At 40.3% G+C, this 22,435-nt stretch overlaps 3 protein-coding genes and 1 non-coding gene across 7 annotated transcripts; 1 reads left to right on the top strand and 3 right to left on the bottom strand.

Moving 5' to 3' along the window:
- Positions 1-488: 488 nt before the first annotated feature.
- LOC125048709 (probable ATP-dependent RNA helicase DDX56) lies at positions 489-19,689 on the top strand. Of its 4 annotated transcripts, none has more exons than XR_007116862.1 (13): positions 489-724; positions 2,870-3,094; positions 3,234-3,496; positions 3,575-3,835; positions 4,243-4,438; positions 5,027-5,176; positions 5,899-5,996; positions 14,091-14,232; positions 14,828-15,052; positions 15,911-15,982; positions 16,398-16,428; positions 17,371-17,463; positions 19,548-19,689. XR_007116862.1 is itself a non-coding variant. In XM_047647544.1 (12 exons), the coding sequence occupies exons 1-10, from the start codon at positions 665-667 to the stop codon at positions 15,974-15,976; spliced, it is 1,686 nt and encodes a 561-aa protein (XP_047503500.1). In that variant the 5' UTR covers positions 489-664; the 3' UTR covers positions 15,977-15,982; positions 16,398-16,428; positions 19,548-19,689. The 4 variants fall into 4 exon arrangements, 2 of the variants coding, with proteins under 2 accessions (XP_047503500.1, XP_047503498.1); XR_007116863.1 differs by having other exon boundaries at positions 17,403-17,463; XM_047647544.1 differs by lacking the exon at positions 17,371-17,463.
- On the bottom strand, positions 17,305-17,471 carry LOC125049258. Its single transcript, XR_007116980.1, has one exon. It is a non-coding gene; the product is annotated as a U1 spliceosomal RNA (small nuclear RNA).
- On the bottom strand, positions 17,830-18,879 carry LOC125048891. Its single transcript, XM_047647845.1, has 5 exons — positions 18,838-18,879; positions 18,588-18,743; positions 18,429-18,524; positions 18,215-18,357; positions 17,830-18,038 (listed from the first exon to the last, which is right to left on the bottom strand). The coding sequence occupies exons 1-5, from the start codon at positions 18,877-18,879 to the stop codon at positions 17,849-17,851; spliced, it is 627 nt and encodes a 208-aa protein (XP_047503801.1). The 3' UTR covers positions 17,830-17,848.
- Positions 19,448-22,415, bottom strand: LOC125048710. Its single transcript, XM_047647545.1, has 7 exons — positions 22,243-22,415; positions 21,653-21,838; positions 21,415-21,510; positions 20,853-21,055; positions 20,255-20,386; positions 19,859-20,051; positions 19,448-19,640 (listed from the first exon to the last, which is right to left on the bottom strand). The coding sequence occupies exons 1-7, from the start codon at positions 22,276-22,278 to the stop codon at positions 19,527-19,529; spliced, it is 960 nt and encodes a 319-aa protein (XP_047503501.1). The 5' UTR covers positions 22,279-22,415; the 3' UTR covers positions 19,448-19,526.
- Between the last annotated feature and the right edge of the window lie 20 nt (positions 22,416-22,435).

The following is a 22,435-nucleotide window of genomic DNA, read 5'->3' on the forward strand; positions in this document are numbered from 1 at the left end:
CTATAACAAAAAAACAGCCTACCACAGAGATACTTCTCTTATATATTTTAGTCCTTCAAATTGCTAAAGGTTCTGGTTCACCTTACAAGAAATCATAAAATCTTCCAAATCGGTTTTTGAATACTTATATCGTTATCGGTTAGGGAATAGCAGTTCACCAGATATTAGAAATCTTTGTACGAGGTCTATACGTAAGCCGAAAATGGGGTCTTCCAGACGATAACTAGTAACTTTTGTACATGTTGTAACTGATTTGAGAAGCAAATTAAGGGCTTTCGTGCAATAAGACCTTCTAAATTCGTATTTTACTAGTTTTATATAATGTACACCACAGATAGCAATGCAGATAATTGCCAAATCTTTCTAGTTTGTGATGACTACAGACAATCCTTACATTATTTATGTACAATCTGTGATCTATATAAATCTATTACCTATAATCTATATTAAATATCTGTCGGCTGACGGCTCACGCCTCACGGCTGTCCTTGAAAGTTAAAACGCAGAAGTAGTAAACATAGTAAATAGTAATGTTTTAAAAATATATTTAACTTCCGAATTATAACAGTTATAACTTTTACTGCTTAGTAATCAGATTAGTGTATTTGAATTTCTGTTGCTAACTATAAATTTTTACAAGCGTAGTAGTGAACATAAAATAAATATGGCAGGCGAAAACAAGGTTATGTTTCATGAAATGGAATTAGATGATCGTTTACTTAAGGTACGCTCAGCGTTATGATAAATACATACCCTTTTTATTAGGTAAAATGAATTAAACGACTCGAAAGAATCTTTTTATTTCGAATATGACAATGTCAAGCACATTTATTTTTTATATACATAAGGGCAAAATGCCACAACGTGTGTTATGAGTTCCTCTTGACGAAGGTAGCGCCGCTTAGCAAATTCCCATGCTTGTTCTTAGTTTCCCCAGCTGTCAGCTATGCAGCTGCTTTGTCAGAATATATGGTCCATATTTTCAGTGCATAGGTACTTCACGTCTATTACACCTTGAATCAAATTCCGGGTGTTATAAAGTTTTAAGTCGATATGTTTTGATTTTGACCTACCATATAATTTTGACTTAGCTTAAATGCTGCTTGGTTATCACTTAGGTTATCAATTATCATTTTTCCTGTCTAGTTACTCCAGTCGGCATCTGCCATCACATTTAAGCCATCTTTAATCTTTTTGAAAGTTAACTTAACTCTTTGTTTCTTTTATGTACTTGTTGCGCTTTTGAGATACTGTTCTCCGTAACAGTCACCAATTTACGACAAATGACTTATGGCAAACATTGTCTGATCTTGTGGCTATTGTTCCAATTATTAATTATTTTTTATAGGGAAGCAAACTTTTCTTATAATTTTCTGTCACATCAAGGGGTGCAGATGATATTTTAGCCTCACATTAAACTTCTTTAAGTTGTCTTGTAAGAAAGTCTTTAGGTATAATTTGATTTGTCTTGTGTAGTCCATACCAAGCAGTTGTTTCACTCTTCCCAAGTGTTTCATTTCTGCCTCTGTCCATCTCTCCCATATCCAACCATTAATGAACTTTTTACACTTTTTGTAAGTAAGCTTTGTCATTTTTGAATGTTACCTTGTTACATTATCACTGCCTTTATTTGTTGAGATTCCAACTGAGAGCAGATTTGTTGCTAAGTCTGGCACAAGGTGTTTTAAAAATCAACATTTGTGTTGTTATTTAGTAAAAACTGATCATTGTACAGAAGCAGTATTTAGGAAATCAAATTAAAAATACATAATATATTGAATGAATATGTCACAGCCTTCCACTTCAAAAGGAGGAAAACCAAAAAATTTAACAGCATCATTGACTCCGATACACTGCTGCCAATTAAGGATGCTAATAGGCCAACACTTTAACTCAAGCTTGAGCTCAAGACATTTTCTTTTCTTTCCTCGATAATTTACATGTAACTTTGGTTGATTAATAGTAGGTAGGTAGTGCAACCTACACAGTGAGAGCTAAAGCAGGCAGGAAACTATATTCTGAGTATTATTTTCCTTGTCACAATGTATATCTCTCTGGCAGAAGGTCAGAGAGGTAGAGACCAATGTGATTAAAAAGACGAAAGATGCAGGTCCAATACATAGCATATGGTTGACACTGAGAAAGTATATAATATATAACAAATGGATTGAGACATTGAGAAAGCACAAGAACTTCAGTTATTGCCATATTCCCTGTATCAACATGGACTTCATCAAAGTAACAAAAATTACGCTCTGTTACCAATTTGTTAGAATCACTTTATTACATTCATTTAAACATTATTAGAATGTGACAATGTCAAGCAAATTAATTTGAATATACATATATAGACAACATAGAATTATATGATTATAGCAAAAAGGTTGCAAGTAATGTGCCAGCTGTTATCAGCTACCAACATCTTTTTTATGAAATGAATATGAATACTAGTATCATTAATTGTACTTAAACTTAATTAACTTAATAAACTTAATTTATAATGGTAGACTAACATGTTTACCATGTTACAAAAATCCGATGTGGACTCTCATTTCTAGTATCAGTATTATGGTAAATAAAGGCATTATAATATCAGACAAGGCATTAACTTAATAAATTGCACAAAATTCAAAATTGGAATCTAAAAAATGCAAAATTCAATTTGTGTTGTGTAAACACATGTATATAACTGTACTGTGTAATACTGTTATAAATTAATATGAACTAGTGAAAATTTTGCATTCAATAATTTAAATTGTTTTGTCTTTTGTCTTTTGTCTACCCTTGTATACAATTTTCTTGCTGTATGTAAAACAAAGCAACATCATGGTATCTAAATGAAAATTATAGTAAGTTGAGTGTTTTCTAGGCAATATCACAGCTTGGGTGGTCAACTCCAACATTAATTCAGGAAACTGCAATACCTCTGCTATTGGAAGGAAAGGATGTTCTTATGAGAGCCAGGACAGGATCAGGCAAAACTGCAGCTTTTACTATTCCTGTAATACAAAAGATACTAAACTTAAAAAACACAAGTTTACATCAATGCATAACGAGTCTTATTTTGTCTCCCAGTAAAGAATTATGTGGCCAGGTTAGTTTCTTTTAATAATTCTATTGCTCTAAGTAAAAGTGCTTTGGGTAAGATTCAGAGTGAATACTTAGCACAACTTGATAAAAATCCACTTCCCATGTGAAAAAATTTGTGTGTGTATTTTTATTCATCATTTTAGATAGCTTCAGTTGTATCAGAGCTAACACTAAAATGTTCAAGAGAAGTCAGATGTATAGATATATCATCCAACACAAACACCCAAATCCAAAAGTCTCTTCTGTTAGATAAACCAGACATTGTGGTAGCTACACCGGCAAGAGCATTAGCACATCTTAAAGCTGGAAACATGAAACTTAAAGATGATTTAGCAATGCTAATTGTAGATGAGGCTGACCTTGTATTTTCATTTGGCTACGAAGATGAGGTGAAAGAGCTCTTGGGGTAATTTGCTATTAAATTATTTTCCCTATCCAAATTTAAATTAGCGCAGTATTATATAACCCTTTAATAATTTTACAGGTATTTGCCAAAGATTTACCAAGCTGTGTTAGCTTCAGCTACACTATCAGATGATGTAATCAACCTTAAAAAGATAGTTCTTAGGAATCCAGTGACATTGAAATTGGAGGAACCTGAATTGGCACCATCCTCCCAACTACAACACTACCACCTATTTGCGGAGGAAGATGATAAAGCGGCAATATTATATGCCTTGCTGAAACTTAATTTAATAAGAGGCAAAAGCATTATCTTTGTAAGAACTGTGGACAGATGTTATAAGTGAGTGTTAATTAAGTAAGAGAGCGTTCAAGTATTACGACACGCAATTTTTGGAGATTATTGACCCCTCCCCCCCATGTAACGCGCCGTAACGTTTTTCTGTACCCAATAGTAAATCGTTTCGTGACCACCCAGTCACTCTTTATACCTAAAAGTTACCACTATGTGGTGTAAAGTACTGGAAAGTCGAAAATAATATTAACAATAACGCGTAATTCAATCCCCGCCCCGCATCGTAACGTTTTACAAAAGGACCCCCCCCCCCCCGCAAAATTCGTTACATAATACTTGAACGCTCCCTAACCTTTTTCTAGACTTAATAATTATGTCATTTCTCTTTAAATAGTATTACACATTTAAAAACTGAATTCACTACTTTTAAATGATATAACTACTTTTCCTTTCAGATTAAAATTATATTTGGAACAGTTTAAAATTGGCTCTTGTGTTTTGAACTCTGAACTGCCAGCTGCCATACGATGTCTGTCTGTGGACCAGTTTAACCGAGGTCGCTATCAAATTATCGTGGCCTCAGATGAAAAAGCTTTAGAAAAACCCGATGGAGGATTACTTAAAGGAGAAGAAATTGGCAAGAAGAATAAGGTTAATACAATTGATTTTATCTCTTGACACACTTTTTATTTTGCCTCTTTAAGTATCTGTTTCCGTTTTATTCAGTCGGTCTGAAATAAGGGCTGTTGTTCCATTAGAAGAAATTTTTTCAAATTTAAAGGAGCGTTCAAGTATTACGTAACCTATTTTGGGAGAGGGGGGGTCCTTTTGTAAAACGTTACGATGCGGGGTGGGGATTGAGTTACACGTTATTGTTAATATTATTTTTGACTTTCCGGTTCTTTACAGCACATAATGGTAACTTAGGTATATAAAGATCACTGGGTGGTCACGAAACGTTTTACTATTGGGTACAGCCAAACTTTACGACGCGTAACATGGGGGGGGGGGGGTCGTGACGTAATACTTGAACGCTCCCTTAATACATTATTCAACATTCTATATTTTTAAAAATGAACTTTATACAAACATGATATGTGTTATTCAATCAAATTAAATACATTGGACAAAAGAATAACTATTATGATATGAATAATTTATGAATGGCCATGAAACAAGAACCTGTTTTCAGCTGTCTTTTCTGGTTTTAGTATTCTTTACAGATTTTTTTTGTTCCAGCAAAAATCTAAACGTAAAAAAGACAAGGAGTCCGGAGTATCTCGCGGTATTGATTTCCAACACGTAGCCAACGTCATCAATTTTGATTTCCCGCTGGATGTCACATCGTATGTACACCGAGCGGGACGGACGGCACGCGGACACAATCAGGTATATTATTTACCATTTATATTCATTGTTTTTAGGCTTTGAACTAACTAGCCCAGGTTGAAATTCCCACATGTAACCACTAGGGACGTGTTGCTTCTTAATATGATCTAGTGTTGCCTTATGTTAGAGAGGTAGACCCTTTTTTATGAAAATTTTATTATCATTGCCCCCCTTTAAGTAAAGTACCCCTTCATCTCTTTCTGTCTAGTTGTACTTACACTGTGAGACAAGAGACAACAATCATTAAATTACAAAATTAAGAAAGCCTCATGTACAAATGAATTGTGTGAATTTTATAATTTTACTAGTAGACTCGGCCAAGCGTTGCTGTGGCTAAGGTTTTTGTTATATTACATAGTAGTAAACTATTCAAGAGAAACGGCAGGAGAACACCAATCCACCATGCTTTTTTGGTGGTTATGCCATTAAATTGTAGCTTATGTGAAACGTTGGTACTTTCAACGCAGCGCCCTCTGTTAGAATTGTGACTATCAAATAATAAACAAATATTTTGCAATAAAATAATATTGCGGGTATAAATTGATATGTAAGCCTTTCTTTTAAGGTAGATCAAACTACACACGGTGTGCAAATTTGATTGATATCGGTTCGGTAGTTTAAGAGTCCATAGCGGACAAACAACGTGACACGTAATTTATATATATTAAGATTATCAATAATTTATTCAATTTTCTGTATCCTAATCAAAAAATTTTGTTTAGGGATCAGTGCTATCATTTGTATCAATAAGAGAGAAACCTTTACTAGAAGAGGTGGAAGCACACCTGTCCAAAGGGTTCAACAATCAGGAAGTGTTGCAGTAAGTTAACTTTATTTGCTACTATTATTTATATTTGTTCTTGGGATAAGCCTAACATTTTTGTTATGCTATTTTGCGTTAACTGCTTTTTTTTTTTTTTTTTTTTTTTTTTTTTAACTTGGGGAAATGCATTGCGCATACCCCACCATGCATGCGGTGCGACTGCTTAGTGCGGGAGGGTTATGTGGGACTCGCGAATGTGCATACCCACTAAAACCCCAAGGCGCCACCAACAATCGCCTTAGGCGGGATGCGGTAACAGCAGAGCCTTATCCGCTTCCCGACATGCGATGCGGCGGTTGTGTCCGCCTCTCCCCGCCCATTGTTGATTTGTGAAGATACTTGACACAGCAAGTATCCTTCACAGATCGGGCCATACGCTTTTAGGAATAGCTAGGGGAGATCGGGTCCAGTGCTTGCAGGGATGGATCACCATCCCTTCTTTTGAACGCATGGACCCCTGCTTCCCCGCTTGGGCACTCTTTAGGTGGCGAGGATTTGACGGGCCTGCGGTTTCTTTCGCCGCCGCGGACGGGTTCCGGGACAAAGCTCCCTGGTTCTTCCCGCTTCTTCTTTGACTTTCATGACCGACTCGCAGAAATTATAGAAGATTTTCCACGAGCCGTCATTTCCTGCGCTCAATATGGCTTTCACTACGTTTGGCAGAGTTGCGTCCTCGCCCTGGAGGGCATCTAACAAAGGTCTCCTTTCCGCTTCCCATGCTGGGCAGTCCCTAAGTGTATGCAGGGCGTCGTCCCGGCTGTCTCCGACACAGTGGTGACAGGTTGGTGACTCCTCACACCCTACTACTTTGTGCAGATAGCTACCAAAACATCCGTGTCCGGACAGCATCTGCACAAGTCGATAGCTGAGGTGACCCCAGCGCCTCTTTACCCAAAGTTGAAGCAAAGGTCTGAGGGCTTCGGTAGTATATTTACCGGCACTCGCATCCGCCAGCTCTCTTTCCCACTCGCCTAACAATTCCTGGTCTTCTAAGGCTCGCCACGCGTTTAATTGTTCCAGTGTGGGGTTATCCCCTTTTTCCCGAGCTTCGGCCCTCCTCCAATATACTTCGCTAAAAGCAGCCGCATCGAGATGCCATGGCGCGGTACCGGCTATAACACACACTGCGTCATAAGACACAGTGCGGTACGCCCTCGCAATCCTGGCAGCGACCACTCGCTGCGACTGCCTGAGTATTGTGCGATTGTACCCGGTCAGTTTGTCGGCCCATATGGGACACCCGTACAGTGCTTTTGCCCGGATCGCATTTGCGTATAAGAGGCGACACCCCCCACTCGGCCCGCCGAGGTTTGGCATTATGCGCGAGAGCATGTTTGCGGTGGCGGTGAGCTTAGGGGCAAGTGCCACGAAGTGTGGTCTGAAAGTCCACCGTGGGTCAAGGATCAGCCCAAGGTATTTGAGCGAAGTACCGACCCGGATAGATACTCCGCCGACGATGATGTCTACGTCTTGAGGTGGAGCTTTTCTGTGGCCGTAGAAGCATATAGCTTCTGATTTCTGAAGGGCGACAACAAGGCCGAGCTTCTTGATTTCCGAAACCACCCGAGCTACTCCAGCTGTCGCTCGGAGGCGCGCTTCCTTAAAATCTTCTCCAATAGCGACCACGAGGGTGTCGTCTGCATAGCATATAGTTGACACTCCAGGGACTAGTTTCGCTCGCAGCACCCTATCGTAACCTATGTTCCAAAGAAGGGGGCCAAGAACCGAGCCTTGTGGGACGCCGCACTTGATGAGGTGACTCCCTATGCCATTTTGTTTCGGGAAGATAACACGGCGGCCGTTGAGGTACGATGCTACACATTTTCTTATATAGGCCGGTAAGCCGTGGTGGCGAAGGCCGTCCGCGATACAGTCCCATGGCAAGGAATTGAAAGCGTTCGCGATGTCTAACGATACCGCGAAAACCACTCTGCCCCGTGACACCTGCTCCTCGCAGACGCTTCGCAGGCGCGCAATTGCGTCGATCGTTGACCTATGTTTCCGGAAGCCAAATTGAGCCTCATGTATGTTTGGTCCTATAGTTTCCAAATGATTGTAAATCCGACCGGCAATAATACGCTCGAAGAGCTTGCCGGCTTCATCTAGGAGAACTATAGGTCGATACGCTGATGGTGACTCTGTAGGTTTTCCACCTTTTTTTAGAAGAACTAGCAACCCAGTCTTCCATGTCGACGGAAAGAGGCCATTTCTAAGACATTTCGTGAGTAGGCCTCGAAAGCGCATGTCAAGACCAGCGTCGAGGGCCAGAGCTAACACTCGTCCGTGCATGCCATCGGGACCAGGTGCAGTTTTTTTAGTGGTCATGCGTGTTATTGCTGTCTTCAGCTCCGAAGGAGATACTTCAGACACTGTGACACTGTGTTCCGTGGTCGTCTCATGTGGGGAGCTCAGGGCGTCGCGTTCAGGAAAAAGTTCCGCAACCACTGTGCTGAGCAGTTCCGGCTCCATGTTTTTCGTGAGTGGCGGGGCCCACGAGCGCAGCTTGTTTGTGACAATCTGATACGGGCGTCCCCAGGGATCCCGCTCCAGGGTGTCAAGCAGTTCTTGCCATGCTTTCTTTTTTGCTTCGGCGATACCTATTCGCAGCGCCAGTTTTGCATCTCGGTATACGCTATATGCTTGTTTTTCCTCTTCTATGCGAATTGGTCGCCTTCTGCGAGTCCTGGTGTAGCCTCGACGAGCTGCTACACAAGCAATCCGCAACTGGGCGAGTTCTGCCGACCACCAGAATACACTGGTCCGGTGAGCTCCAGGGCGTCTTCTTTGCATTGCAGCATCCGCGATGCAAGTCATTGCGCCACGAAACCACTCTGCCTCTTCCTCTGGATCTACGGAGGCTGGGATCGGGCACCAGGCCTGCACAATCGTAGCCAATTCCGCCTGTTCCTTGTTAAGACTCCCAAGTGCCCATTTTGGGCCCAGTTCTGACGGGTCCGAGCTAGGATTGGCCGACGGAGAGAGAGTGCGGAAGCGGATATACCGGTGGTCCGAAAGCGTCTCAACCCCCGTCAGGACCTCCCAGTCCTGAACACGGCACGAAAGATGGGGGCTCGTGAACGTCACATCCACAATAGATTCTCCGTTTATTCGAACACACGTAGCTTCAGAGCCCCTGTTAGCCACTACCAAACAATGCGCTGCTGCCCAGTCCACCAACGCTTTTCCTCGTGGGCTGGACACCTGTGAACCCCAGGCCACAGACTTTGCATTCAGATCCCCAGCGATGACTAAATGTCTCGGATGGCTCCATTGCACCAGGCTTCCCAGTTCGTTTAGGAAGGCCTCAAATTCAGCCAGCGAGCGATTGGGGGAGAAGTAGGTACTCGCGATACACATTTTGCTACCCAACTTTGCTGCCACATAGCCGTGGCCTTTTCGAACTGGGCCAATGCAGGGCGAGCCATCTGCCGGTGTAACGATAATTGCGGCCAGACCGTCGAGGTCGCCAACCCAGTTCGTTTTTTCGGGTATTAAGTAGGGCTCGGAAATTATACCAATGTTGATATTCCACTGCGCTAGACTCTGGTACAGTAGGTCTTGTGCAGCAGCGCAGTGGTTTAGGTTGCTCTGAAGAAACCGTAGGGCCATGTTAATTTGCTGCGGTTTCTATGACCTCCATACGCGCATTGTTGCGCGGAGACTTTGCGGGCGTCTTTTTTTTAGGTGACGAGCGGCGCCTGGGTACTCTCACACTGGGAGCTGTGCAGCTGTTGCCACCTAGCCTGTGATCCGCTTTCCTACCGGCCTCGTCGCAGAGTAGGCACTTGGGTTTTTCACTGCAGGAGGCTGCCCTGTGACCGGCTTGACCGCAGCGAAAACACAGTTGGCTACGATCAGTATCGGACATGCAGCGGCTAGCTACGTGCCCGATTTGTAAGCAGCGAAAACACCGTAGCTCTCTTGGCTTTGCAACACTAATATTTGCCGCAACCCATCCGACAAAGAAACGCCCTGCTAAGAGTTTTTTGGCGGCCGTTACGGGGCAGTTAGCCCACGCTGCGCCAAGACCCGATCTATCTTGTCGTATTCGGCTGATCCTTATTTGATCAGCCGGGCACTCTCCCTTCGCCGCAATCGCCTCGCGCAATTCATCCGCTGTAATAGAGTCGTCCAGGCCAGAGATGCGGACATCGGCGCATCGGACGGGCCGTGTAATCTTGATTCCGCTGTCACTCAGTACTGTTTTGAGTCGGTTGGCTAAGGTATCGGCTTTTTCCCCACTGCCGGCTCCGGGGATCTGAATTATCGTGGCTCCTGTTGCCGCTCGGCGAAACTTAACGCCCTCAATTCCAGCCTCCTTCAGATCTATTTTAGCCCGTGCTTCTTTTAGGGCAGCGGCGTAGGTAACACCCTTAGCTTCAGCGTCTTTAGACAAAGTGAGCACAATTGCAGCGGTACGAGGTGCCTTTAGCTTGGGCAGTGTCCTGGGTGGGGGCTTTTCAGCCTTCGATGTTGCCGACTTTGGAGCTCTCACATTTTTTTGCGTCGCCGTTGCCGCCTTTTGCCTTTTTTTAGTAACCATCGTCCAATTTTCTTCATTGGTGGTGGTCAGCGAGGGCCAGGAGTGTGGCAATACAATGGCACTAGCGGGAGAGGAGACAGGTGTATTTCTTTCAAACATTTCCATCCTCGGCGCGTTTGCCAAACGGTTTTGCTCATTATTTCCAACGGCAAGCGTCTGCACGGTTGCCTTTCCCCGTTTTGTTTTCGAAGCTGCAGCTGACATCGGTGATTTGGAAGGTGGTTTCGCCTTACCTTTTTTGCTCTTTTTACTCTCAGTCGGAAGGGGAAGGGCTGGCGTCTCCAAGTTGGGCCTTGACCCGAGATCCTTAAATTGCGCATTGATATGCTCACCTACCTGTCGGAGGATCCGAGCCTCCAGTTCGTCTACATTGACAGCTGGGTGGTCCTTCGGAGCTTGCAAGATCGACCTCAGCTCGCGCATCTCGCCTTGTAGTAAATTAAGTTGTGCACGGAGGCGTTCATTTTCTAGCTGCAGAGCTCGAGTTTCATCCGACAGCGTTTGCACGGCCAGATTATCAGCATCCGTTCTGATTGCTACAACTGCCTTTTTAAGAGCGGCTACAAAGGTACCTTTTAGGTTCATAGAACACCTGGCCACTTTTTCTACGGCAGCCAGGTTTTCTTCGATGCGTCTTCTGGCGTTTCCAACCGTACCTGTCTCAGTGGGTTTCTCGTTAAGAGCCGCGAGTTCCGCCTCGGCTTCACTTTCTCTCTCTACTCTCCGGGCTCTTTGGTATCCCGCTTTCGTGCGTTCGTGCGAAAGGATAGGGGTGTCGCTGCAGCTACTCTCCTCGTCATCCTGTCTCGTTCTCTTTCGGGGTCGCCAGAAGCGCGACTTCTCCCCTGGGGTGCAAGGAGCCTCACCTAGTCCTCGAGGACTCTGTTGATTGTGTGTCGAGCTTATGCTTAACATGGAGCTTGTTGAGTCTGAGCTCATATTGTCAGCCATGGCGAAGGTCCAGGTTGCACTTCGCACCGGTGATGGACATGAAGTGCGCTGGACGATCTCATTGCTTTCCCTTATTGCGATCTCTCCTTGTGTAGAAGGTGTTGCAAAAGCGCCTGAGCACTCATCCAACCGCCCGCTACAGTCCGTAAGCTTGTTCATTATTTCCGTATTATTGCCAGGTCGTGGGTTTTTGGGATCTATCGCATGGTCGTGGTCCGCCCCCAGAATACGATGCGGACCGGATGCCATGACCACTTGGTCATGGGAGGGATTTGACCCTCCTGGGGTAGTCTTTACTTTTCCGTTACTTTCCATGCTTTGAGGTGCTTTTAATTTTTAAGGAGGGGTAGCTCCCCTCTTTAGTGCCCTAGTGACCGGGTTTAAACCCCCCGGTCATGCATCCCATCGCCGGGAACCAAAACTTGGGATTCAGGTGACCTGTATACGGACAAAGTAGACATAGAGATACACGTTGTAGTCATAATAAAAGCGCGGGTACGGCAGACCAATGTAGGCCGTGGAAGGGTCAGCCGCGCATAGGACGCACAGTATGAATAATCGTTTGTCCTCCACCTTGGCTTCGCATGCAACGAAGCAGCACAAGAACATTATACAGACGGACGTAAAACACCACTCTCCGCCAGCCCATTCAAGGGAGGAGGAAACTCAGATACAAATAACACCAATACAAGTACACACCGTTGCCGGATAAAGGGAAGCGGGTAATACAAATAACGAGCACGCACACAACGCTCCACAAACCAGCCTGTTGAGGAGCAGGGAGCACATTGAGACACGAACAAGACAAAACACAAAGCGCCGAAAAACGCCCGGACAGCTAAAGCGCCCTCTACCCGGCCGCATCTCGCGTGGTTCTTCTAAAGAGAACCTGTCGGGAGCGGCTAATAACGTCGTGGTGGTCCCATTTGCTTTCCAGCAGCACATTCAGGCTTACGCCCCGTGCCGCCGGTACTGAGCCCTCCCGCCACGACAAGGCTGGACCCCGCGGAACTACATAGTTCCGCGGTGGGAGGGGTGCGTTGCGGTGCGTTAACTGCTACCACTGTTCGAAACAACCATTTTTATAGTCGTAGTAGTAAATTTGTATGAAAACTTTAGACTAGGGATGCATCCGATACCGATGCCGATACCGATATATCGGCGATACTTTGGGTTTGCCGATATATCGGCATCGGCGATATTTTCATTGCCGATTCACCGATACTTTTCAAATTTCACGCTTTAAAAAAATAATGTAAACGCGCATTTTGTATGATCTAGTTTGTTGCAAACGAGCCACGGACTATTGTTGCCCGAGAAATCCCCGCGTTTTATTCAGTTTGTTGTCTCTATCTTTCGCTTGGGGACATAGCATTATTATTTATGTATATATGTATTTCATTTCGCTAATCACTATTTATTTATTAACACTTTGTTGCATTACAATATAAAAATTGAACATAATTAAATGAAAAGGAGGGCAAAAATTCATATTACATATAAACTAAAAAAATTCTACATGAAAAATAAAAAGTGCACATGAATCACTAAAATTTAAGATCAGTCTCACGTCAGTTAGTAGTAAGTACGAAAAACTTTTGTTGGATTGATTAGTAGAACAAAATTTTTACTCAAGTCAACTATCTTTGCCAGCGTATAGTTATTAGATATTATGGCTTGCGGGAGATCATTGAGACTTTAATAAACGTAGATTAGAATATCATTTAGTTGGCTTTTAACTGCTATCGCGAGTAGTATTCTTTTGATACCATATTTTATAAAATACAGAATTACAACAATGTTATCATTGTTAATTTTAATTATTAACAGTTATTTATTTTATTTTAATTATTACTCTTAATTTTAGTAACAAAACTTTTAAAATTACTCAAAGTTTGTGACTATTTTTTGTATATATATTTTTTAATAAAAATTATAAACTTTAACTTAACTTGATATATTTTACCTTAATTAAATTTAAATTCAATAAGCGTTAGTATCGGTATCGGTATAGGTATCGACGATATTCCTATAAGTGTATCGGCATCGGTATCGTATCGGCAAAAAAGCGTATCGATGCATCCCTACTTTAGACCTTAACTGTAATTTCCATACAAATTTAGTTTTCGAGTTTCTACATACACTACTGTTAAGGCATCTTGACTAAGGCCCCTGTTCACAACTTGCGTTAAAAATATTTTTATTATTAGATGAAATGCCAATGTTTAGATGACTTGGTCTAGCAGAATGTATAGATGCTAGCAGACCCGACAGCGTTGTCCCGTACACGTTTTAAATACATTTTTTTAAATAAGTTGTAACAATCTGGACCGTTTTGATGAAAAATAATTATATAATTTTAAATCGAAATATTTTCGAATCCGCTTTAACACACAAAAAATTACATCAATGGGTCCAGCCGTTTAGGAGTTTAATTAATTAAAAACATACGCACAGAATATTATAAATTAAGATTTTTGTTTAGCTATTACTGTTATTTTTTTGGTAAACGACTTTTTTAACTGTGATTTATTGGTGTATGGTGTACAACATCTATGATTTCAAAGGTTTTTAAAAGGAAATACACGATGTTGCAGAAAGTACTCATTTGCGTTAGAAGAAGTGGAGGGTTTTCGTTACCGGTCTAGGGATGCGTGGCGAGCCGTCACTCGCATCGCCGTGAGGGAAGCACGACTACAAGAGATTAAGCGAGAACTGCTCAACTGCAACAAGTTAAAGGTGAGTTGTTACATTTTACGGGACTAAATCGCGTTCGTTATCAAGTTGTACTTATTTATTTAAAATTACGTAATTATGAACTAATCCTCCGCCCAAAATTATTGTAATTAATGATTTTTTATAATGCGTCGTCGCGTGGTTTCTCGGGTTTGAAAAACTTAAGACAATGGTTTGGTCAAAGCAAGGCATTGTTTAGAAGCGCGGGATCCAAAATTAATCTAGCCATGATGATCGCCAACCTTCGCAAGGAGATGGCACTATAAGAAGTGGTTTCTCGAATAATAAAAGCGATATCGCAACACACCTAAATAGTTTGTAGACTAAAGAAAATTATTACATTGTAAAAAGACAATATATGAAAATATAATGTGTAATTTAAAATTGCTACGAATCTGGAACAAACACATGGAAGCTAATATTTTAAAGTTGTTTGATTAGAAATGTTTCACTCACTGAAAACTATAAAATTAATACAATGATGACAAAAAAGCACATATCTCTTTGATGAATGACTAATCTTCTCCCTGAGTTCAGACAAATTCTAACATTCAGTCAACTTTGTATGAGCAGGTAAGTTATATTATGCCATTTACAGGGATTCTTCGAGGAAAACCCGGCTGAGCTGGCGGCGATTAAACGAGACAAGGCCCTACACACGGTCAGAGTTCAAGAACAATTGGCCCATGTCCCAGAATATTTAGTTCCCGGAGCACTTCGACCGTCTGAACCCGAAGCCAGCGCAGACCGCCCGGCGCCCCCACAAGCACCTAAAAGAAAGACCCAACACAGTTATGGCAGCGCTAAACGGCATAAGTACCAGGTGAAGTAATAAAATTTACATTAGTAAAAGTGGAAATTTCAAGTCATGAATTGTTTATTGAAATTTTGTATATAAAACATTGGTATGAAACAGTTTGTTCAGTGGCAAGCATCAAAATGTGTGGTCACAATCTCAAACTTATGCCAAGTCATTAAGTAATTAATGAAGTTAATATAAATTTAAATCATTATAAACAAACGTGTGTATATAAGACACGCGTTCGAAGTTATACTTTTTTGGCGTAACAAGATAAAAATCTTTTCAAAAATTTTATTCTACGTTTGTAGAAAAACGACACTAACAATAGAAAAAATTAAAATGTTGACTATAGCTAACTTCAGGGTGTCGGTTTTTTGTGCGCGTGCATCGTAAAAATTTACTCTCGTCATTTTTTCCTAACGCGCCAAACGAAGTATAACTTCAAAAATGTGTCGCTTTTTTAATATTATTTTTATTTGGAAAGAGATAGATAAGAATTGAGATTGGAAAGATTAGATATTCATAATAAATTAAGGAACCTGATTAACTATTAACGATAACTTAATAATATTTATTCTTAAGAGTGAGTTTTATTTCATTAATTCTTTTATCGAGAAGAATTAATTAAATTATTATTATTATTAATAAGACGTTACCTACCCAGACTACCACTGTTTAAATATTATTGTTCCCAATATAACTTCTAAAATTGCCACAGGGACAAAAGGTTTTAAATTTATATAATTTTTATTTTATTTATCTTTTATTATTGTTATTATGTACAGCTTACAGTTAAGATTATTGAAAATATATACATTAATTTTATTAATAAGAACTGGCTACGTAATTAGTAATATTAACATAACATGTATATTTCAGGCGCGACGCAACAACCCGCTGCAGAGTTTCGAACTAAAGACACTCAAGAAATCGACAGACACATAGCCCTTTGTTAGTATATTACGAATAAATCACGATTTAATATTTTTATATTGAAGAAAGGATTAATGTATAAATGGACTAATGTTTTTGATAGGGAATTGAATATTATAATATTATATATTGGCTGAAATTATTAACTAATCTTCTGTCTCAGAATTGATAAGGATGGAAAGATGCATCAAATATTCTAGTACAAAAATTTTCTACCTTTAACAGCCTTTTCAACCCTGTTTATCTATTCTGTGACGATGTCGTTTTTCACATGAACATACATAAATGTTAAATTATATGGTTTGAAGTAATTAATTTATCCTGTTTTAGAAATGATTAAGCTGTTTCAGTTTTGAAAATACCTGTATTTTGATACACGCAATTGTTGTGTTCGAATAAAGTATGCCTGATGTTGTGTTTTCTTTCCACACAGTGCTCCGGTGCCGGGTCGCGCGTTTCTGTTGGTTAGTACTATATTAAAATCCCTGTTATATTTCAATATAAAGATTTTATTTTATTTCTGCTTTTATTTTAAAAAGATATGTATAATACAAAACCTCTTGCAATTTTTATTAATAGGGCAGAAGCGTCCGCATATGTTCAATAACACTTGCATCATGGGTCTTGATAGATTTTACGTGACTGATATAACTTGTGAATGTAATCAAAATATGTACGTGTCATTCGCGATTGAACGGTTCAAAAGAACCAGATCTTCAAATCCTCGCTAACGAATGGGTCACTTCGTTGAAAATGATTCGTTCGCTCAATGAGCTATAAGGTCGCGGCGAGCCGTAGCGATCCGAGGGAATGTGAGCTATGAAAGAAAAGATTAACGAAGTATCGAACGAACCAGTAACGAACGAACCAAGCGCAAGCCGACGCGTCGGCTTGCGCTTGGTCGCGACGCGACGATGCGGTATTTCAAATTTACGATAGAGCCAATCGAATATGACTCTTAAATGTAGGTACATTGGAGCTAGAATCTATTTTATTCCTTAAGTTTGCTTCTACTTCAGTTTAATAAGCTATTTTATGTGATTAATTACGAAAGTTTATCTTTTTTAAAGTAATAACAGTATACGTTTAGAGCTATTGATTTATTAATTAAATTATTTCAATAATTTATATTTGTGTTGTTCGTTCTTTTTACAACCGGAACCTTGCAGTTCGAACTATCCTTTAGTTCGTTCGGAATTGAATCAATCGTTCGATTGAACGGGTCGAACGAACCAGATCTTTTTGTCAATGGATCAGTATTGATTCAGATCGAGCGAACGACACATGCATAGATAAAAAGGTTTCAGTTACTATTATTATCAGTCGTCAGAGTTAATTTAATAGGAACTGCGCAGTACGCTAGTCCCTAACTACCAAAAATTACGCGTACGACGTACCCTACTTAGGATAGTCACAGACAGGCTTGTTCCAACCTCAGTGCAATGGTTGGCGCCGGCCCGGGGCAACCGCCTTCCTGATCACGGTACACCCTACGCAAGGTTAGTATGCCTTAAGTCATGTACTCAGGTCTTATATAGATTGCTGGATTCACACTGATAGCGCGTTTTTGTGGCTTTGATTGAAAGGTTCCTGACATCTATTGAAAAATTTCTAAAATAAAATAACAATTGCCATACTTAAAAACTTGAAAATGCATAGATGCTGTCAATTTATGACATATCTTAATTAACTTGGCCGTATAAACTGTATTAAAAAGCCACTACAAAAGGTTGCGTCGTGCTGTTATATTTAGTCGATATTATCGTTCAGAAACATATACAAAATTGACATCGATCTTGTACCAGTTGTCTAGGGCTCAATTTTTCATTTCCAAAAACTATGCAATGAAACTTCACAAATTCAGACATTCTTTATTTTACAATCCTACACAGATTTAGAGTTTCTTCTCTTTCTGGGAGGTTCTTTGATGATTGTTCTAGAGTCGCTGTAGGCTTTTCGGAGCGCGATAGCCTGTTCCCGAACCGTATTAGCAGGAGTCTCCAAGGAGGGTGGCCGATGTAAATAATACCCATAAGGACCCATCTCGCGCCGCTGCCAGGGACTTGTGGTTATCCTACAGATTTAATTAAATAAATATAACGGTCATAGTACTGTACTATTAAAAAGCTAAAGATGATGTTATCTCATGGTAGGAATAAGTACTTTTAGACACCTGATATAGTACTCGCGAAAGAGGTTTATTTATTTATACAAGTTATTGAGTAATTACTATCAGCATAAATAGTTAACCATATCATCAGTGGTGGTGACGAAGGTCTAGGCCTCGTGTGGTAGTATAGCGCTAGTGGAGTCGCCCCGCACAACCAGATAATCCATTGTTGCATCACCTTGCGTCCTTCCAGCTCTTCACGAGTTACAGTCTCTACTTGTTCCTGTGAAAGAGCAGAAATGGCTATCATTTGTCCCAAAATTACATCCATATTTTCAATAATAAACTACTTACGTCACTGTAATAATATTCAACCACAATTTTTATTATTTTGACCACTAATGTCCAAAAATGAAGACTGTAAATAACCATCCAAATGAAGATGAGGTGCTGTAATGTAAAGGTATAATTAGAAGAAAATCAAGGCTGCGGCCTAAAATTTGTAATACAAACCTGTAGAATGATTTCCCAAAGTGGGATCCGGCGAAACATGAATCGTTTGAAGAGTGACGAGACGATGCGATGTGCAAATGCAGCAGAGCCCACTGCCCATAGTATTGTAGGTATTACCGACAGCACGTTGTCTCCGCATCGCGCCCATTCCAACAACTATTAGGTAATAATTGTAAAAAATACCTTTATAGGAAACTTTGTTACCAAAACTTCCAAAGACAATATAAAATATACCTATCTAGTTATTTACCTGAACACACTGGAGATTTATGTAATTTATGGAATGGATCATTCTGAATGGAATTGCATACTGAAATATTTCAGATTTTGTTTTGATATTAAAATATATGTTGTGACTGCGTCATGTCCGTCACGTGATTATAATAATAAGGGAAAATTAGGACTCGGCTGCATAGATTAATTGGTTGCACTATAGACTAATTAGGATGTAATCCCGACATTATTTGCTGTGCTTCGTCTAGACTCTAGACGAACCAGTTCTTAAGCCATAATTAATTGTAGAACAAAAGTTGACTCTTTCCTTAATCTTTCGGTCTCAAAGTATTTGATTATATCTATTTATTGCAAGAGCATTGTTGGCCTTGTGGCTTCAGCGTGCGATTCTCATCCCTGAGGTGGTAGGTTTTGTTCCCGGCTGTGCACCAATGGACTTTCTATGTCGCATTTAACATTTGCTCAAACGGTGAAGAAAAACGTCGTGAGGAAACCGGCTTGCCTTAGAGACAAAAAGTCGACGGCGCGTCAGGCACAGTAAGCTGATCACCTACCTACCTATTAGATTGACAAAATATGATCATGAAATAGATACAGAAATTTGAGGCCCAGACCGAAAAAGGTAGCACCACTGATTTTTTTTTAATTTGCAAGAGGTTTAGTACAAAAATAAAAGTTACTACTATAATTTATTTAAAGAAGGAATCATAAAGCTCGTTTCTCCAGGGTGGTTCCAGCGAACGAGCCCGTCGCCTCGGTTCCAGCGCTAGCACCAGTGTCGCAGGACTGCGATGGATCGCTACACGGACATCTGGTTTTCTAAATGAAAATATTAAATTACTTAATAAACGAATATATTCAGAAGTTTTATTAGATTCTTACTCTCTCCTTTCGTGTTAGTTGCAACCGCTATTTTATATTTTTTATAATTAGACAGAGAATTAAATTATTTCACTTCAAGTGCTATTTGGTAACAACTTGTCGACAATTATTAGTGCCAAAATATAGTTTTTTATTGTATAGAGCGCGATCAGTACCGTAACATATGCTCTGAGTTGGTCAAGTATCTGCGCCGTGGTCTCGCTTGCCGAGCTGACCAGGCGGGCACTAAGTTCCCTGCGTAGCGCCTGGCGCAAGGACGGATCGCTGGCGGCGCGGGCACTATACGCAAACGACACGCGGCTTCCTGCTCCGCTGCCCTCCACCGACGCGGTGCTGCCCAGCCCACTTCTCTAGGTCACAACGTAACAACTATCATTTACGCCCCCAATTTAGTGTTGGAAACATAATTAGAATAGCTTAGTTTTATTACTCATAGCAGGATTTTTCTCACTAAGATAAAGTTAATATAATGAGAATAACGAATAGATGTCATTCCAAAAAGTTAGGAGGTTTCCTATACGTTGGTAACCTGTAAGATTGTTACTAGTTACGTATGTGTGTCTGCGTCAGCTGGCGTCTGCGTGTAGCCGCGCAGTCGTGTGTGTACAGCTCCTACGAAACTGTTCACTTTCTGTATGGTTTGATGCACGCCGCGGGAGGCGCGGGCGTGCAATTCGGCTTGCCTGAAAGTTCCTTTAATAAGTACGTCTATGATTACACCTATCAAGTTTATTTTTCAACTGTCACTATTGTCTCATGTAAACAACTTATTCGGCCTATTTATATACATATTTTACTATTCTCCTCTAATATAAAATTGCAAGTTATGGCAACGCCATAATAAATGAATATTGTATATATGCAATGGACGCTTAAATAAAAAAGTAGATTGCTACATTCGTAGCTGAAGTTTTAAATGAACCTGAGTAACCTAGCCCTAAGCCTGATGTCACGTAGATGTGATATCGAAATAATTAGATCATTATATCATACACTTATTCTATAATATAGGAGAGAGAAGAGGGGTGATGTCGGCCAACGTAAACTTAAAAAGATGTTATCAATTGGTTGAACAGTATACGAGCAATTGTTAGTTGATTAGGAAGAGGAGTTCTGATTGAGAAGTGTTGTTACTTGTCATTTACCAACCACTGCTCCAAGTACGGCATGTTAAAGCGCGTGCAATAGTGTTTGCGGACGTAGTCAGCGTAGCAGAGTGACAGGAACCAGCAGATTGTGATGTGGATTTGCGGCTGTTGCTGCTTTAGAAACCGCGTCAAGGGGCCCAGCGGTACCAGATCCGACTTTCCCAGAAACCCCGCCGTCGTCATCTCCAATAGGATGTTTGGGCTCTGACGAGGACCTCATTCTGTATTATCTGGCAACCTTTTATGGCAATTGTTATGGACAACAATTTTTATAACAGAACTTGGAAATGTAATATGTTTTGTTGCACCTATATTTATTTGATGACGGCTCAGTGCTCTAAAATTGTAACAACTAATTCATATACATTCTTGTACCTATGTAAACATTGAGTAATAGATATTATATTATACACATTCTATTCTGTGAGTGTATCTTTATGGCAATTTATGAGTCAGTGCTGAAACAATTTTAGTTGAGATTTCGCTCTAAACTAAAAATATCGTACATTAATCTTTTCAAAAAGTTACATCGGCTTCAATCTAGTTCAAATAAGTATACTAACGTCTCTAATAAGGGTGTCAAGGTAGTACTGAAAAAAGCGCATCGAACAGACCCACAGATGTACCATCAGAGCCAGCATTCCGAGGACCATCGAGAACTGAAATATTTTTAATATTTTTTTTTTTTTGGGATCCTAGTAAGTACTTATGCAGGCGAATTATTAAAAGTAGTAAATACGATATAAAGTAATTCAGAAATCGATCAACATTGAAATGAAATTAGTAATAAGGGTGACGTACGACGAGGGTTCTTTCGAGCATTGAGACGTGCGCATGGTCACCGGCAACAAATATGGTGGCCTGCAATTCATTGAAAAGAAAGAGAGCGGCAGCGCTGGCGAACACGGCAGTGGGGCCCATACCCCACGCTTCGCCGTTGCAGCTCAGCCATCGCGCCACGCTCTCCAGCTGAGACTCCGACAGATTCTGTATCATCACACACCTTCAACTTAGAATAAGTATAGATTGATTTTTAGTTAGGAAACTCGCTACCTATACAAGCTGGCATATTTAGTAAATACTCCATTCTTAAGTTTTACGCAAAGAAATGTAATAGGAATTTTCATGATTAAAATAATTTAGAAAATCCATACTTATTCCATTATAAATCTACTTTATTTAATAAGTTAGTAACGTAATATGATGTAGTAAAATAAAGTAATGTTTTATATTCAATATGAAATGACGTTTCCCTTCATTATAAAGTTGCGGAGAAATAATGGGTTTTTTTTTTGGATTCCCAGGATTTGAAGAAGATATACATAAATAGATACTGTTAATTACGGGCATATGGAAATGTAAAATAATGGTATACGATTTTTTTTACTTACGCAGTGTGTATTGAAGCTTACAGTTTTTCCCGCCATACGCGAGGAACCTAGAGCCTGGCTCCGTAGTTCTTAGCATCTTCTCTATTATGAATACATTACTTACATCACGAGAATTTTTCCATATTTTTGGTTTTATGAAAATTTATTGTCAATTTTAGACATTGATTACTAATACGTCTAGTTGGTCGTGACG

Source organism: Pieris napi, chromosome 4 (assembly GCF_905475465.1).
Source record: "Pieris napi chromosome 4, ilPieNapi1.2, whole genome shotgun sequence".
Lineage (NCBI taxonomy): Eukaryota > Metazoa > Arthropoda > Insecta > Lepidoptera > Pieridae > Pieris > Pieris napi.

Excerpts from the sequence above, each read along its gene's own strand:
- LOC125048709 (XM_047647544.1), top strand. The coding sequence starts at position 665 with ATGGCAGGCGAAAACAAGGTTATGTTTCATGAAATGGAATTAGATGAT. Across the intron at positions 3,095-3,233 it reads GTAAAGAATTATGTGGCCAG|ATAGCTTCAGTTGTATCAGA; the intron begins GTTAGTTTCTTT and ends TCATCATTTTAG. Across the intron at positions 5,177-5,898 it reads CGGCACGCGGACACAATCAG|GGATCAGTGCTATCATTTGT; the intron begins GTATATTATTTA and ends AATTTTGTTTAG.
- LOC125048891 (XM_047647845.1), bottom strand. The coding sequence starts at position 18,879 with ATGATCCATTCCATAAATTACATAAATCTCCAGTGTGTTCAG. Across the intron at positions 18,525-18,587 it reads TTTGGGAAATCATTCTACAG|CACCTCATCTTCATTTGGAT; the intron begins GTTTGTATTACA and ends TTTACATTACAG. Across the intron at positions 18,358-18,428 it reads TTGAATATTATTACAGTGAC|GAACAAGTAGAGACTGTAAC; the intron begins GTAAGTAGTTTA and ends GCTCTTTCACAG.
- LOC125048710 (XM_047647545.1), bottom strand. The coding sequence starts at position 22,278 with ATGGCGGGAAAAACTGTAAGCTTCAATACACACTGC. Across the intron at positions 21,839-22,242 it reads TAAGCTTCAATACACACTGC|AATCTGTCGGAGTCTCAGCT; the intron begins GTAAGTAAAAAA and ends GTGATGATACAG. Across the intron at positions 21,511-21,652 it reads TGCTCGAAAGAACCCTCGTC|TTCTCGATGGTCCTCGGAAT; the intron begins GTACGTCACCCT and ends AAAATATTTCAG.